This window comes from Aquila chrysaetos, chromosome 3 (assembly GCF_900496995.4).
Source record: "Aquila chrysaetos chrysaetos chromosome 3, bAquChr1.4, whole genome shotgun sequence".
NCBI classification, from domain to species: domain Eukaryota; kingdom Metazoa; phylum Chordata; class Aves; order Accipitriformes; family Accipitridae; genus Aquila; species Aquila chrysaetos.
This window is the reverse complement of record NC_044006.1, coordinates 75,781,456-75,795,797: the sequence shown is the minus strand read 5'-3', so window position 1 is coordinate 75,795,797 and position 14,342 is coordinate 75,781,456. Positions and strand designations below refer to the sequence as shown.

General features: G+C 41.5%; 1 protein-coding gene across 6 annotated transcripts in view; it reads left to right on the top strand.

Annotated features, from left to right (window-relative positions):
* CCDC13 (coiled-coil domain containing 13) overlaps positions 1-14,342 on the top strand; it is a 35,990-nt gene that overhangs the window by 2,009 nt on the left and 19,639 nt on the right. For 5 of the 6 annotated variants that reach the window (XM_030010354.2, XM_030010357.2, XM_030010356.2 and 2 more), the window contains 5 exons: positions 5,237-5,385; positions 7,933-8,075; positions 11,370-11,459; positions 11,734-11,895; positions 13,076-13,180. In XM_030010354.2, coding sequence (XP_029866214.1) covers positions 5,237-5,385; positions 7,933-8,075; positions 11,370-11,459; positions 11,734-11,895; positions 13,076-13,180 — 649 coding nt within the window. The remainder of the gene's footprint in view (positions 1-5,236; positions 5,386-7,932; positions 8,076-11,369; positions 11,460-11,733; positions 11,896-13,075; positions 13,181-14,342) is intronic. The other variant, XM_030010358.2, reaches the window with a different exon arrangement.

Below are 14,342 nucleotides of genomic sequence, written 5' to 3'. Positions count from 1 at the left end.
AGGCGGCCAACGGCATCCTGGCCTGTATCAGAAATAGTGTGGCCAGCAGGAGCAGGGCAGTGATTGTTCCCTTGTACTCGGCACTGGTGAGGCCGCACCTCGAGTGCTGTGTTCAGTTTTGGGCCCCTCACTACAAGAAAGACATGGAGGTGCTGGAGCGTGTCCAGAGAAGGGCAACGAAGCTGGTGAGGGGCCTGGAGCACAAGTCTGATGAGGAGCGGCTGAGGGAGCTGGGGTTGTTTAGACTGGAGAAAAGGAGGCTGAGGGGAGACCTTATCGCTCCCTACAACTACCTGAAAGGGGGTTGTAGTGAGGTGGGGGTCAGTCTCTTCTGTCAGGTGGCTGGAGGTAGGACGAGAGGAAATGGCCTAAAGTTGTGGCAGGGGAGGTTTAGATTGGATATTAGGAAAAATTTCTTTACTGAGAGGGTTGTCAGGTATTGGAACAGGCTGCCCAGGGAAGTGGTTGAGTCACCATCCCTGGAGGTATTCAAAAAGCGTGTAGATGACGCACTTCAGGACATGGTTTAGTGGGCATGGTTGACGGTTGGACTCGATGATCTTCAAGGTCTTTTCCAACCTAAATGATTCTATGATTATCAGCGTTTCACAAATGAAAAGCAGGACAGAGGGGTTAAGGGTGACATGCTAGGGGCAGCTAGGTACTGTGTTATGAAATCCAGTCGTTCAGGATCACTAACATCCTTGGAACTGTTGGTTATTTCCTGCCTAGCCTTTTAAACAAACAAGTTCTCTACATGAATAATTGCCAAAGACAGGTAAGGGCAAAGCAGCTAATGGGTGCAAGCAAAGGCCTGTAGCTCAGAAGAGTGTTCCCCTGGCTATCTTTGCAATATAACCTGATTTAGTAGATCAAAAGACAGCCAGCTACATAGGAGGGTCTCATAGACAGAGCTGCCCCCTGGTTAAGATACTTGACAGGTTTATACATGGTAGGGTTTTAAATCTTACTGGGCACAGGCGTTTGGGTCTTACCTTACCCATTGGGGTAGTATCTGGATTACCAGGACATTGGACATTCTGGTGTGGATCTCCCTCGATCTTGTTTTTGGAGCTGAGTGCATATTCAATTTACAGGAGCAAAGATTTGAAACCCCAGCTCAGATCATTTGTCTTCCTCCTAGGATATAGTCAGTCTTTCCCTCTGACCCAATTAATATTTTTTGTACAAACTAGAACAGGTCTGAAGTTGGACACGTCCCAAAGATGTCTGCACTTACTACAGTGTTGGCTATTCAGGGATTTGCTCCATGTTAGTGGTGAAGCCAGCTGAAGAAATTCCTGCTTCTGCTCCCCACTTGCAGCTGTGCGGATACAGCTACTTGCTGGAAAATGGATTCACTTTCTGGGGCAAGGGTACTTTTATCTCAAGTTATTTCAGTGATCCAATTTTACAGCTTTAGTCCCATAGACTGTTTTATAGGCACCATGATGGGGTGATGTACTGTGATACAGGGTCAGGAAGGAGGAGCTGGCAGCTCTGCCAAAACCAGCGGGTCATGGGTGGAAAACCACAGTTAGGCATATACCTTTGAGACAGTTTCCCCTCCCAGAATCCTGAGTGGGGAAGGGCACCTCTACCAAAGTTTATCAAGCCACTAACCAAGGTTTATTAGGGCCTAAATGCTGATCCTCCCTTTGTGTTACTCTGGGCAACTCCCTGCTCAGCTTGTTTCTGAAGATTGCTTCCTTAAACGCCCAAGTGGATAAGCTGCAGCAGAGCTTCTGTGAAGATGCAGGGAACCCAGGAGTGGACCACTGAAACTTTCAGGTGCTTCTGGGAATGTGGTGTTCATGCTGCAAAGGAAGTCTGTGTGGAAACAGGGAGCTGACCTTCTAGAAACTAGTGCTCTCACCATTGCTTCATACATTGTCTTCTTCACACACAGGTCCCTCACCACAGCTGTCTGATTTGCCAAGTTATGCTTCTGATCTGACCTCTACCAGCTGTTCTCTTCCCTTCAACATTTAGTTCTCATATTATATAGAGATTACTATGGAGATCTGATTTTTTTTTTTTTTTTTTTTAATGGAGAGGGAGACTGCTTCTCACAGTTCAGATGTGGATTTGTCTGGTGGAGGAGAGGGGCTTAGGCACTCCCACAGCACATCCTGGTGCAGTGTGCATACTCTGAGCTGCAGAGTACAGGAGAGTCCCAGCAGTTCTCTGCTATTTACAGTTCAGTCGTTTAGGTCTGAGTAATTCAAGACCTAGCTATTACTTACCTCCATTTCAGTGGCACTGACTGTTAAAAGTCCCCATTTGACATGGCAGGTGTAGCAGAGTTATCTGGATTGTCCTTTGCTTATGTATGTCTGTGTTCAGCAAAAGAGTGGTTATGAGTGTATCAAATCCAGGCAGGATTTGCTTCTGGAAGGGATTCACCAGGATGTACTTTGCAGTATTCCCATGACAACACGTTAGAAACTTGTTCCAGAATAACAGGACTCCATATGGTCTGCAGTGGCAGTGATTTCAGCATGTCAGTGTTGTTTATAGTGGCGCTTGGAAAACATTCTCCTCTCAGAAGTCTCCCTTCCTCTGAGCCTTGGGAGTTCATTTTTCCTTCCTCCTGTCCTACTCCCAAATTTTGTTTAGGCAAGTGTTCAGCTGACACTTCGGTCTTTCTGTTTTGTTCTTTCTGTAACTTTATCCTCCCTGCTTCATTTGGTATATTTAAGCAATTCTCCCCATCACACAGAGAAACTGTAACAGAGTTGGGAAAGACACTTACCTGAATTTCATAGGCCTTGCTCATAAGCTTCCTCTGACTCTTTCCTTGAACTAGAGTGAAAAGGGTTACCTTTCTGCAGCCTGTTTCTTTTGGCTGACTTTCCATAGCTAAACCACTTGGTGGAACCTGCTACCTCCTTTGTAACATGTAGAGTCACTCTGGGATGGGATGGGATGGAGAAGTTTCTCAGAGGAGACTCTTGTCTCTGTGCAGTTGGGATTTCTGTCCATCCTGCTGTAACTACTTTTTGTCAAGACTTGGAAGCCAGCTCTGAGGAAGACATCTCTGATCAGGTGTGTTAAGAGCTTAGAACCTTTTTTCATGTTAATTCCCTGTTAAAAATCTTTTGTCCATGCGTCTCTAATTAGTTCTGCACAGTTTTGTTGCTCACTTCTATGAGTGGTACATGTGGGAATAACTTAGTTTTGCCTTTTCTCTGCTCAGATTGCTGCTTGCTTTCTTCTCCTTTGTAAACAGCTGCCTTTGATCTCCCTTTGATTTGCAGCTTTGAAACAGAAGTGCATTTCTTAATTATGGATTGTGAATTGTCTCATAAATTGACTGTGCTGTTTATGGCAGTGCTTTAAGGGCTCATTTATTCTGACATGTACATATGAAGCGTGCCTTTAAAAGCTCCAAAGTCCAGTTGGAGTAAAAAGCTTGCTAAAACTTTTGAATAGAAAAGATTTAGGTGACTATTGAGATAGCTGACTTGTCTGGCTGTCGATATGTCTATAGCCACAGGTTTATACTGCAACAACTGGGCTTTATCCAAATCTCTGTGATCATGCAAGCTACCTACTTCTGTTGTAGTCTGGAGCAATCAGTCTATAGGCCAAAGGGGTGGGACACTATGCCAGATTAAGTCACCAAAATGTAGACATTCAGGGTGACACTGTAGATAATAAGAATTTAGGGGTCAATTCATGTGGATGGTTTAGGTGTCTAATGATATCTGAGATGCTGTAGGGTATCGGGAACTTCCACATGGGAATGATAGACAGGACACAGGAGACCCGCACCCTTCAGCAGCAGCAGCTGGGTGGTGGGTGGGTTGCCCAAATGGCACCTGTGCGTGGGTAACTGAATTGAGTCCCCTCATCAGTGCACTTAGTGGCAGTTAAAGAGTGATTCGCATCACCCTACAGTGGCAGCTAGTCTGTAGGCAGCGCTGGATGTATCGACTAGACTGCCTTTGACTTTTGTGTGTGTTTTGGCTTGCTGCTCACAGAGACACCCGTGTCTTGGTACAGAGTGGGACCCCACCCGGAAACTCAGATGGGGGGAGATGAGGAAGTTCAGATAGGAGGAGAGAGGAGACTCAGAGGCAGGCAGAATGGGAACCTCTGACTTGAGCCAGCAGGGTCTCTACCACAAACATACTTACTGGAGGCAGTGTCAGTACAGCTTCTCTTAGCACATTTGATTTCCTCTCTGTGGAATGGAGACAGGCTCATTTCTATTCTGAAATGCTGCTGTCTGGAGGAATCTGGCTAAAAAGTATGTCTAAAGTTGGAGGACGTTAGTAATTCTTGGGGTTGGCTCGTATGTCCACGCATGGTTGGCAAGTGCTCTCTGAGATGCTCTCGATTCTCTGCCTGGGCCCCAGTAGTTTTCCCAAGAACCCTGTGTCATGGCTGCTGGCCTCACGTAGGGAGCTCAGATAATCCTGGGGCATCTCAAATAGATGCCTGAGTGCCCACAGGTGAATTGAACCCCTGACGTCTTAGCTTCTAGTTTTTACATTTGGAGGAACCATCCTGTAAGGACAGGAAAGAGATTAAAGTTATTAATTCTCTGGATGTCTTAGAGAGATAAAACCCATAGATGTTACTAAATGGACTGAAGAATAGGAGAAGCAAGGCTATTTCCTCTTGTTCAGAGGGCTTTTTGATATTCTTTGTTTCTAAATGAATTCCAAAAAGCAACATTAACAATACAAACTGATGCCAGTCCATCCTGGTGGAGTTCCAAGAAAATCAGATGAATACACAGGAAATTGGTCTTTTGTGAATTGCTATGAAACATTCATTTTTAAATAAAGAACCTCAGTAGCAGCTTTTGTAGTTGATTCTCTGTTGACTTCTATTGGCTTTGGTAAGTATAGAAAGTAAAGCCTGAATGTCTTGGATGCTGAATGGTGAGCCTGCCTGGTTTCCTCGAACCAGATAAGTAAGAGTGAGTGAGATGAGACTGTTCAGTAACCTCAAGGGCACTGAAAGGATACTTGTTCTGTGATCTTTTGTCCCAGACAACACAAGGAAGTGCAGAATTCTTTAAGAAGAAATAAGTTAACTGAATAAGTCAGATCATCATCTTGTGTTGTGATCTGAGGTTTAGGATATTCTACTTAATTCAGTAAACTTACTCCTGGTAAGCTCAGCTCATCTAGCATATAGTTGTTTCATTATTTTATTTCTGGAAGCGTCTATTTGAAGCACATTACAGTGACCTTTGCCATTATGGCTTATTTTTTCCCAGGTTGCTTGAGATTGAGAATGAGCAGCTCCAGGATCAGCTTCGAGAGGTCCGAGATGAGAACTGCAGACTGTACAAACTGGTGACAGAGAAAGATTTTGAAATAAAGCAACTCCAGAAAAAAATACAGGAGGACAGATTGGCTTTGCTGGGTAAACACAATAACTTTGTTTTCTCACTATGTTAGTTCCGGTGTTTGCTTGATGCTGATGACAGTAGAAGCAGGATAACTGATTTATTGTGAGCTCCTGGCAGTGAAATATTCACGTGACATCTCTTTACCTGGTTTATGCTAAAAAGGAGTATTTTGGTCATATTGTGGTTGTCTCTGTTTCCACTCCTATAATAAGCTTCTGCTAGGAAGAATCAAAATTCTGCTCTCAACTGAGAGAGACTTGTTCTTTGTTGAGCTTGCATTAATTTGCAATAGCACTGAAACCACTTGGCTCTGAACTTTGAAAATATTTAGACACCTGGGTATAGATTTAGTCAACAGTTAGAGTTGCTACCTAAACTTGCAAGGGTCTAAGTTGACACTGTTCTGCATTTGCAGAGTTTACTAAACATCGATGTCTCTCCCATGTAAGGAGTCTCATTGCTTTATTTGTAGAGGGAAGTTCCTTACAATGGTTTGACACGATAGCACTTACATGTGGAATGGCGCGTATGCTTAAAGATCCATGCCTTGCTCTCTCCTTCAGTTTCATGAGCTGCAAAATATGAATACTACTACTGCTCCCCATCTTAGACAGCTACTGAAAGGACCAAATGACTTCTGGTAGTCAGGCAGGTCAGACCTAAGGTGCAAAATATTGTTATTGATAATTATATGTGCCCTAAAAGAAGTATAGTGCTCTTTTGGGGTACACAGTGATCTCTGTTCCTCACAGATCTGCAAACTTGCTATTATTGGCACCAAAAAATTATGATTCATAGAAATCACATCTTGGAAAAATTTCTGTTAATGTCAAAGAGCAGTGTTGCGGCTTTCTCTGCTATGTAGTTTTAAATTCCTTATTCAGGCTCCTTTTGTTTGCCTGAATAGGGCACATGCAGGATGCTGGCTGAATGCAAAGTCCAGCTTCTAAAGCGTCTTGGGTGTCCTTTGAAAATTGGACTGTGCAGGCTGCACCTCCTCCACTGGGTGCCACTGTTGTTCAGGACAGCAGTGATGACCAGGCTAGTAGACAAGGGGGAAACCAGCAATAAGCAGAATTAAATAACACTTAAATAACCTTAATTCTTAAAAACTATCTGTTGCTTTTATGTAGGAGGGACGATAAGCTATTACTGGGTCAGGACCAGGAGCCAGATGTACTGTTGCATCTTCTCTGGCTGACTCATGCCAGCTTGCAGCAGTTTGCCCCATGCCTCTGTCTTCCCTATCTACATTGTGGCAAGAGACTCACCCACATTGCTCAGGAATTAAAAGCTTTGATTAAACGTGTGTAATGCATTTGAAGACCATAACATGGAAACAGCAGCCTGGCTTTTGGTTAGTTTAGTACTTACTGTGATCCTTGATAGCAGCCATTATTTATCATGAAAACTAAGGAAAAAGTAGCTTCTAGATGAGAGGGGAAACACAAATCAGATATAGGACTGAGAACAGTGGAAATGCTTTTAAAAATAATAAATTTATGTTCTCTACAAGGTTTTTAAATACTGATATAGGGTCATATTCTGTTCTCAGCTGTATTCTGCATAGCCCCTTTAATGTCTCTAGGGTTTTTATGGGGCTCAGAATTCTCTTAAGAGTGATCTGTTATCATTGCATCTCACCCTGGTTGTTGAATATAATGTTCATGGATGTCACTAGAAAAGTCATTACTTCAGAGCACTGAAGGAGGATGAAGGAGTTAAGAAGAATGACAACAGCCGAATTCAATCTTCATATATCCCACCAAGGATTTGTTATTGCAGGCTCATATTCATTGCTGAGCTAGAGGTTTCCGTGGACATTGTATGCAATCATATTGATTTTGCACTTGTGTGAGAACTTTTCTTCACCTGTGTCACGTTGACGAAAGCCAGATGACACGCAAGCCAGTTCTGGGGATTACTTTATTCTTGATGCTAATCAAACCCTCTCTGATGAGGAGGTGAATGAAGTATCTGTTTAAAAGAGCAATTAAAAGAGTAATACAATAAGGCTCCATGTATAATCTCAAGGGACATATAAATAGGCACAATGAAATTTCCTGGACATTACCCAGGACCCAACTGTAATAGTGTGCCTGACCTTTTAGGACAGATCTCTAGAAAAGTTCGCACCTCTGTTTCAACTGCTGCTCCAGTAGTAAACAACTAGCGCAAAATAGCGTTGTCTTTTTCTGTAATATGCCACAAAACCCTGTTCATAACTGTCCTTCACAGCAGTGAGCAGAAAACACCTCTACCCTTTCTATGTAGTAATGTTGCTACGGCCACTGTTGTGGCCTTCTGACATGTGGCTGTTGCTAAAGTGTGAAATGTGGCTTTGCTAGCCACAATGTGATGCTGACTCAAAGGACCAAGCAATCCAGCTGGAATCACTGATGCCTCTTTTCCCTCAGTTGTTCATTTAAGTGCCTGGCACAGTTCTGAGAGAAATTGATTAGACAATAAAAGTACATTGTGCACTGGACAGAGAACAAAAGCATCATCTATTCTGAATCTTGCCTGTAAGATATGTCCTTTGCTTTTATGTATATTTTCAGGGGCATCTGCTTTAGCTGGAGATGTTGCAGCTACTAAAATAGTTGAATTGGCCAAAAAGAATCGTGAGATAACTGCCGAGACTGAGAGTGAAAAAGCCAAAGTGAAGCAGCTGAATAACAAAGTCAAAGAGCTGGAGAGAGAAGTGAGGCATTTTTTTTGTTCTCTTTTTGTATGCTAAAACATAGAAATCCAACCTTTGGGATAGAGGAGCTGTAGAAACGGGGTTTGATTCATGTTCACATTTTGACTTTGCTCTTACATCCATGCTTGCTTTGAGTTCTTGTAATTTCTGTCCGTGATAGGAGAGAGGGATGTGTGCCCTCAGCTGTTTTCACCTTTGCAGAAGAGAGGAGCTAGGAAAGGATATCTGTAAGTTATAATGAGCCAAAGATTTATGAAATGCCAATTAAGAAGGTTCACTTGTATTTGAAGCACAGAGGCTTTTCTAGCAGTATGGCAATTATATTTTTCTGATTTTTTTTTAAATTTTTTTTTTGTGTGTGAAGAGGAGCAAATTTCATACCATCATGTCTTACATTCCCACCTCATTAATACCAGTCATGAATTAGTAGTCTATTCTTCTAAGCTTTATTCATCCATATAATGAAAGCTGTTTTCTGGCATAAGTACATCCAGAACTGAGACAGTAACTATATCACATAAGACACCAAATCTTCACTCAGGCAAATTCATTTTTCTGGTTTAGTATGACTTTTTTATATACGCTAACCTTTCACAGGAATAATTTTACTCAGGTGACTGCTAAAATGAAAATTAGATGCCCAGATGTCAATATTTACCTTGTTCATTGGCTACTACTGCTCTTCCTTACAGAATACTGGTAAAATTTGGAATAATTTTTAATGCTTTTTTCAGCACTTTGCTTCCTTAGTAGACATCATTTAAATGGATCAGTATCATGCTGGCAAATGCATTTTGACTCCATCTTTCACAATCACTTACTATTATGAATCATGCATCTATCTGAATTGTACCCTAGTTACCTGAAAGATCAAGAAATGGTAGATTAAATTTTTGAGAACTCCTGCATAAATCCAGAGAGTTCTGGTCAGAGGGGTCTTGTCAAACAGTTGGCAGGCTGGCTAAGAAATATCAGGTGTAGCTGGGGACCTACAAAATCACACAAGTAAAGGAGCAAGCCATGAATAATTTCAAGAAAAACCAACTCGGTTATAATCCTCTACTGCAGAAGTATAATGACCATTATTCAAACAGAAACTTAAAATATTGTCAGATATTGACCCAAAAGAAAGGACCACAGACATTTCAGGAAAGGAAATCAAACTCAAAGCAAACAAAAATTTTCAAGAAACAATAACTGCTGGTCAAAGCAGAGGGGGACACTTTAGATATGAACTAATCTGTCCTTAGACACCAGCACCATCAAAATCAAAACCAAAACCAGCAACCTGTCTCATCTGAGGTAAAGATGAACCACAACATGAGCCCCACTGAAACCATGCCCTGGTCAATGGTCTGTATTTTCTCACAGCCTCAGTTGGAGTGGCTCTTCTCTAAAGTTATGGTCACTGGCTGAGTTTGTGGATTGTACTTGTTCGGTAGAACTATATGAAGATGTAAAAGATGGGTAAAATTAAAGCAATGTTTGACAGTGGGAGGTATCTATGGAAGATGTTGAGTGATGAAAGAGAAGAGCTGTCACAGACAGGAGCCTGCAGTGATTCACATCTCTTTAGTAACTCTTAAGCTAAGCTGGATCACTGTCTAGACACACCCATCTTTTTCCATTGATTGTAGAAAGAACCAAGACAACTGAAGTGCAATTCAGTTGCCCACACATAAGCATAAAAGTACAATCAATCTGAGATGTCACTTGACCTCTCAGACATGCCTGCAGGGCTGTTAGACGTGACAGGACTGGCAGTCCTGGTGCAGCAGCTGAAGGCCTGCTGGATACCCTCGGATGCCTCAAAAGGGACTAGGCAGCTGCGGGTGGGCAACAAAACCAAGTCCACAGTCAGTCCATGCACTTGATGTAATGTCAGTGTCTACTGTAAAGTGAGCCGAAGACTAGACTTCCTTGATTGTATTGACTAGACTCCATTCTTTCTATAAAGACACCCACACTGAAAACAAGGAACGTGTTAATTTCTGAGTTGAGTCTAATCCCTTATGCCTACTTCTAGATGCCTTAAACTCTGTGGAATGAATTGTAGTGATGGTTCCTTAAAAATGCATCACAGTATGTATTTTCACCAATGGAAAACACAGTTATTTTACATAATTGTTAGCTCTCTGCTTGTATGAAAACTGAAAAATATGTAAATCATAAGTGTTTTAATGTGACTATGTTCCCACGAACAGAATGGAAGGTGTGGCCATTGAGCAATTGAGCAATCGCTTAGCAAAGGGTGGTATGTGTAAATAAAGACTGCAAACGGATGTTTGCAAAAAATTTCCTTAGAATTTGACCTAGCAGCTGCCAACACTAACTGAAATTTCTCATTCTCAGTCCATTGACTAAAAGAGTTTATGAAGTGCATAGAAGGGGTGGCCTAACCATTGATTTACTTGCAAAGAAGGGGTAACATTAGAGCTGGGTCTGAGTTGCACTCTCTGTTTCCCCAGATACCACTTTAATGAAGACGTTATTCCTTAAAGCTTTCTTTTATTCAGGCAAATAATCAAGATTTTCTGCACACCTCAGAGAATGAAGTTTCAGCCCTTTAAAGCAACACTTCCCGGCCTTTCCAGCTCCAAATTCACTGTACTCCCGTCCAGTAAGAGGCCTTTGCAACCCCAGCATAGGACATGGTTCAGAGCAGGAGGGTCTATATGTCTGCCTTCCTCTTGTGGCAAGCAATAGGAGACATTCTTCATGGGTTGAGAAATGCTACCTTAGAGCTACCAGCTAAAGAAAAAGAGCCCGAACACCATTATTAAATGTCAGCTATAGGGCATTAGGTAGTCATTTCTCCTTTTAAATTCCTGTGGTGAGTAGAACTATGTGCTTTTTATGAAATACCCTGTGATTTTCTTGAAAAGTGTGTAAACTGGCATCCAGCATCTAGAGACAACATCCTGATTTGTACTGTACTGCCTTTGCATTTATGTATAGAAACACTTATTTTACGAACCTGTGGAGGTAAAATCCCCCAGAAGTCCCCATACTTGATAACTGATCCCATCTCAGCAAGTCCAGAGACATTTTCACTGAAGTTATTCCACAGTAAAATAACACATGCTTGTTTGGGAAGCGTTTTAGGAAGAAATTGCATGCTTTCCTACTGATTGTGTTTAAAAAAACAAGGGAAAATGAAGTAATTTTTATTCTAGAATAAACAAACATCCAGGATCATCAAAACTGCTGTTGTACTTTTTTGCTAATTAATATTCCATGGAGATATGCCCTTCACTGTATGCATTCTATAATAACAATGTTTTTTTTTTCCAGCTACAGACAGCCATAGAAAAAATACATTCTCTTGGTGGTGGTGATGCAGAAATCAAGCAATCAACTCTGAAGATGATAGAAGGAAACTTGGTACGAATTGTAATTGAAGAGGGGAAATCAGAAGCTGATACTTAGTTCTCTCCTATTGTGCAGTCCTTTCCTTGTGACAAGGATGTATCCCTGTCACTAGTTTTGTGACAAAATTGCTCTGTTTGTACCTTCTCTATGACCCCCCAAATTAAGGAAGGCATTTGCATGGGTCTGGGAAAAGAAGATTCTGTGATCCTGATGGATCTGTGGATCTTATCATTTCAGTTTTTCCCTAAGGATTCTGTTCTTACCAAGTACCACCTTCTCTTCAAAGGCTGAAAGTCCAAAGGTGAAAGCATTGCAAGAAAAATTAACCACAGCCAACTTTAAAGTGATGGAGTACCGTAACCAACTCCAATCCGTGAAACAGGAGCTGAAGATGACCCAAAAGGTACTGTTGCAGGATGCAGTCTGTGGCTGGGATCCTGTGCAAGAGGTATATTCTTGTGAAATCAGGAGGCTTCTTTTCTTTTGAGCTTTGATTAGCTTCCATGAAGTATTCCAGTGAACTCTAAGGAGGTAAGAAAAGACACAGGTGTAGTGATTTCATTGGAAAGATATGCATGTGGACACACAGATTTCATGCTCTGCCACCACAGCTGGATGACTGTATCCACTATCTCTATTGCTATGATGGGTACAGATCCTTTAAGGTTTGAAAGTCCCAGTTCAGCAAAATAGGTTTGTGATTGATTTGAAGCATCCTTTCAGGCCCATTCCTCCTTTCCAAAACATTTAATTATGTATTTACTTTTAATGTAGTCTTCAGTTCCATGAAAGTCAATGGGATTAAAGACCACGCTTGAACTAAAGCACATGTTTAAACAGTTTGTTGGAGTGACATCCAGAGTAACCTTTTCGTCTTTGATTCATGATGGATTTTAATGCATTACTATGTGCTCTGTTTCCTTTGGTTTCATTACTTTGTGTAAGAGACCTGCAATGCAGATCAGAGTAGCGAATATGGTCCTAAAAATAGAACTCTGCTGACCTTTTTATAAATAATTTAAATGCTCTTCATACTAACTTTAGCTCTCCTTAATGTGGCTGTGTCGGAATTGTGCAAGAGAGGTTGGCTCAATTCCTGATTGCAAGGGTGTGTATTAAGACAGTATCTCTACTCTGTTCCTGTTTAGTTCTGGTTAAGTATTCATTATATCAAAAATAATTACATATATTGAAAACTGTTAGTAACGCTTAGTAAACATTGGTGACGAATTTGAAATCCTCGTTTTTTACAAAAGTAGCACAGTTTGACAACCAGCTATACAGCTTGATAGTACAATTTGACACTCTCCATAGGCAGGCAGGAAAACACGGATTCACATTTTTAAAAAAGCAAAGAATAATGCTCAAACTTATCAAAATACTGAATTACCCACCTCAACAAGTAAAACCATTCATGTTAGCCAAACTCCTCCTACCCACCAACAATCTGTATTGTAACAATGATCTGAAAGAGCTTACATCACATGGGATACTGAATATCAGATACAGACCACTATGTATAGATACAGTGTTTTGTGTTTACTGCTAGAGAGCAGCCTTTCCTCCCCTCTCCCCAACACATGTATTTAAGCCTAGCCTTATTGTTGATGTTAATCCCTTTTTCATAGCTTTTGGCAAATGAAGTTGGTGAAGATGTGAATATTCAAAGTCTCTTGACCAATTCTGGCAGCTGGCGTGGACGAGCTCAGCAAATTCTTGTTCTCCAAAGCAAAGTGAGTTAAGACCCTGCATGGTGCCATGTAAGCTGGGTGCTAGGATGCTCTTTCTACGTAGAGGTGTTACCTCAGTTTGAGTTGAAGATACTGTTAGTTCTTCATATAAGTAATTCTTAACATCCATACCTGCTTATAAGGCATGTCCCAATACAAACAGTGTTGACTGCAAATACATGGCCAGTCTTTTCTCTGTTGAAGAAAGCAAGTGTTAGAATAAAACACTTCATGCTAACTTTTCTGATAGGTTTTTGGTGTGTGTGCATGTGCGTACACGCATGTGTGTGTGGTGGTGGTGTGTTAAATTTTAAATACGTATTGATGTGTACAGGGTCTTTCAGAGTTCCTGCAAACTATATTATTTAGTCTATTGCAAACATGCAAGCTTCAGTATTTAAGATGGGAATCTTTCACATCTGTGTCAAAGGAGAGAGTTCAGCGACCTTGGAGAGCTATGGCAGCCTAGTTAAAATCCCAGGATGTTTTGAAGGTGTCTCTCTCCACTGAGTACAGAAGGAGCCCTGTCAATGTCTGTGCTCTGACTTAGACACCTTTGTTCAGTGCTTAAAGTCAGATGGGAAGAATTGAGGTCAGGTAAGATTTTCAAGTTGTTCCCCCAGGAACTTCAGTATAATCTTTAACTCTTGAATCTTCTGAAGGGCACAGTCTAGCTGAAATGTCAGTTCGAGACAGGGAGGCAGTTTTGTCTGCATCTTAAATAAAACTTCTCTCAGGCAATTTGATACATATTTTTCCTATTTTTCTGCTGTTTAATTATATGCCAACAAACTGATTTTTGCACTCTGACTTAAATTGCTAACTTATACTTTCCCTTGAGCAAATTACATTTTTCCCTCCGTTAGACCCCCGGGCTGGGATTCATCTGAAGACTGTACGTACTGTATTCTACTGTAATGTAGAAATTTGTTTCTGAGCCAGTCTCCTCAGGCCCCTTCTGTAGTCAGTGGCAATCTTGTAAATACAGTCACTGTATCAAAAGTGAGGTAGGTGCATCTTATCTTTGAAGCCACCTCCAGAACAGGGCAGAGGAACTGTGCTGTAGCGGTACCCATTTCCTCCTACTGACTACAGAAGAAGTATGTAGTGAATAGCTGAGATGCAGAGGCTGAGTTCTCTTGACTACACATAGGTGTCTAATGCC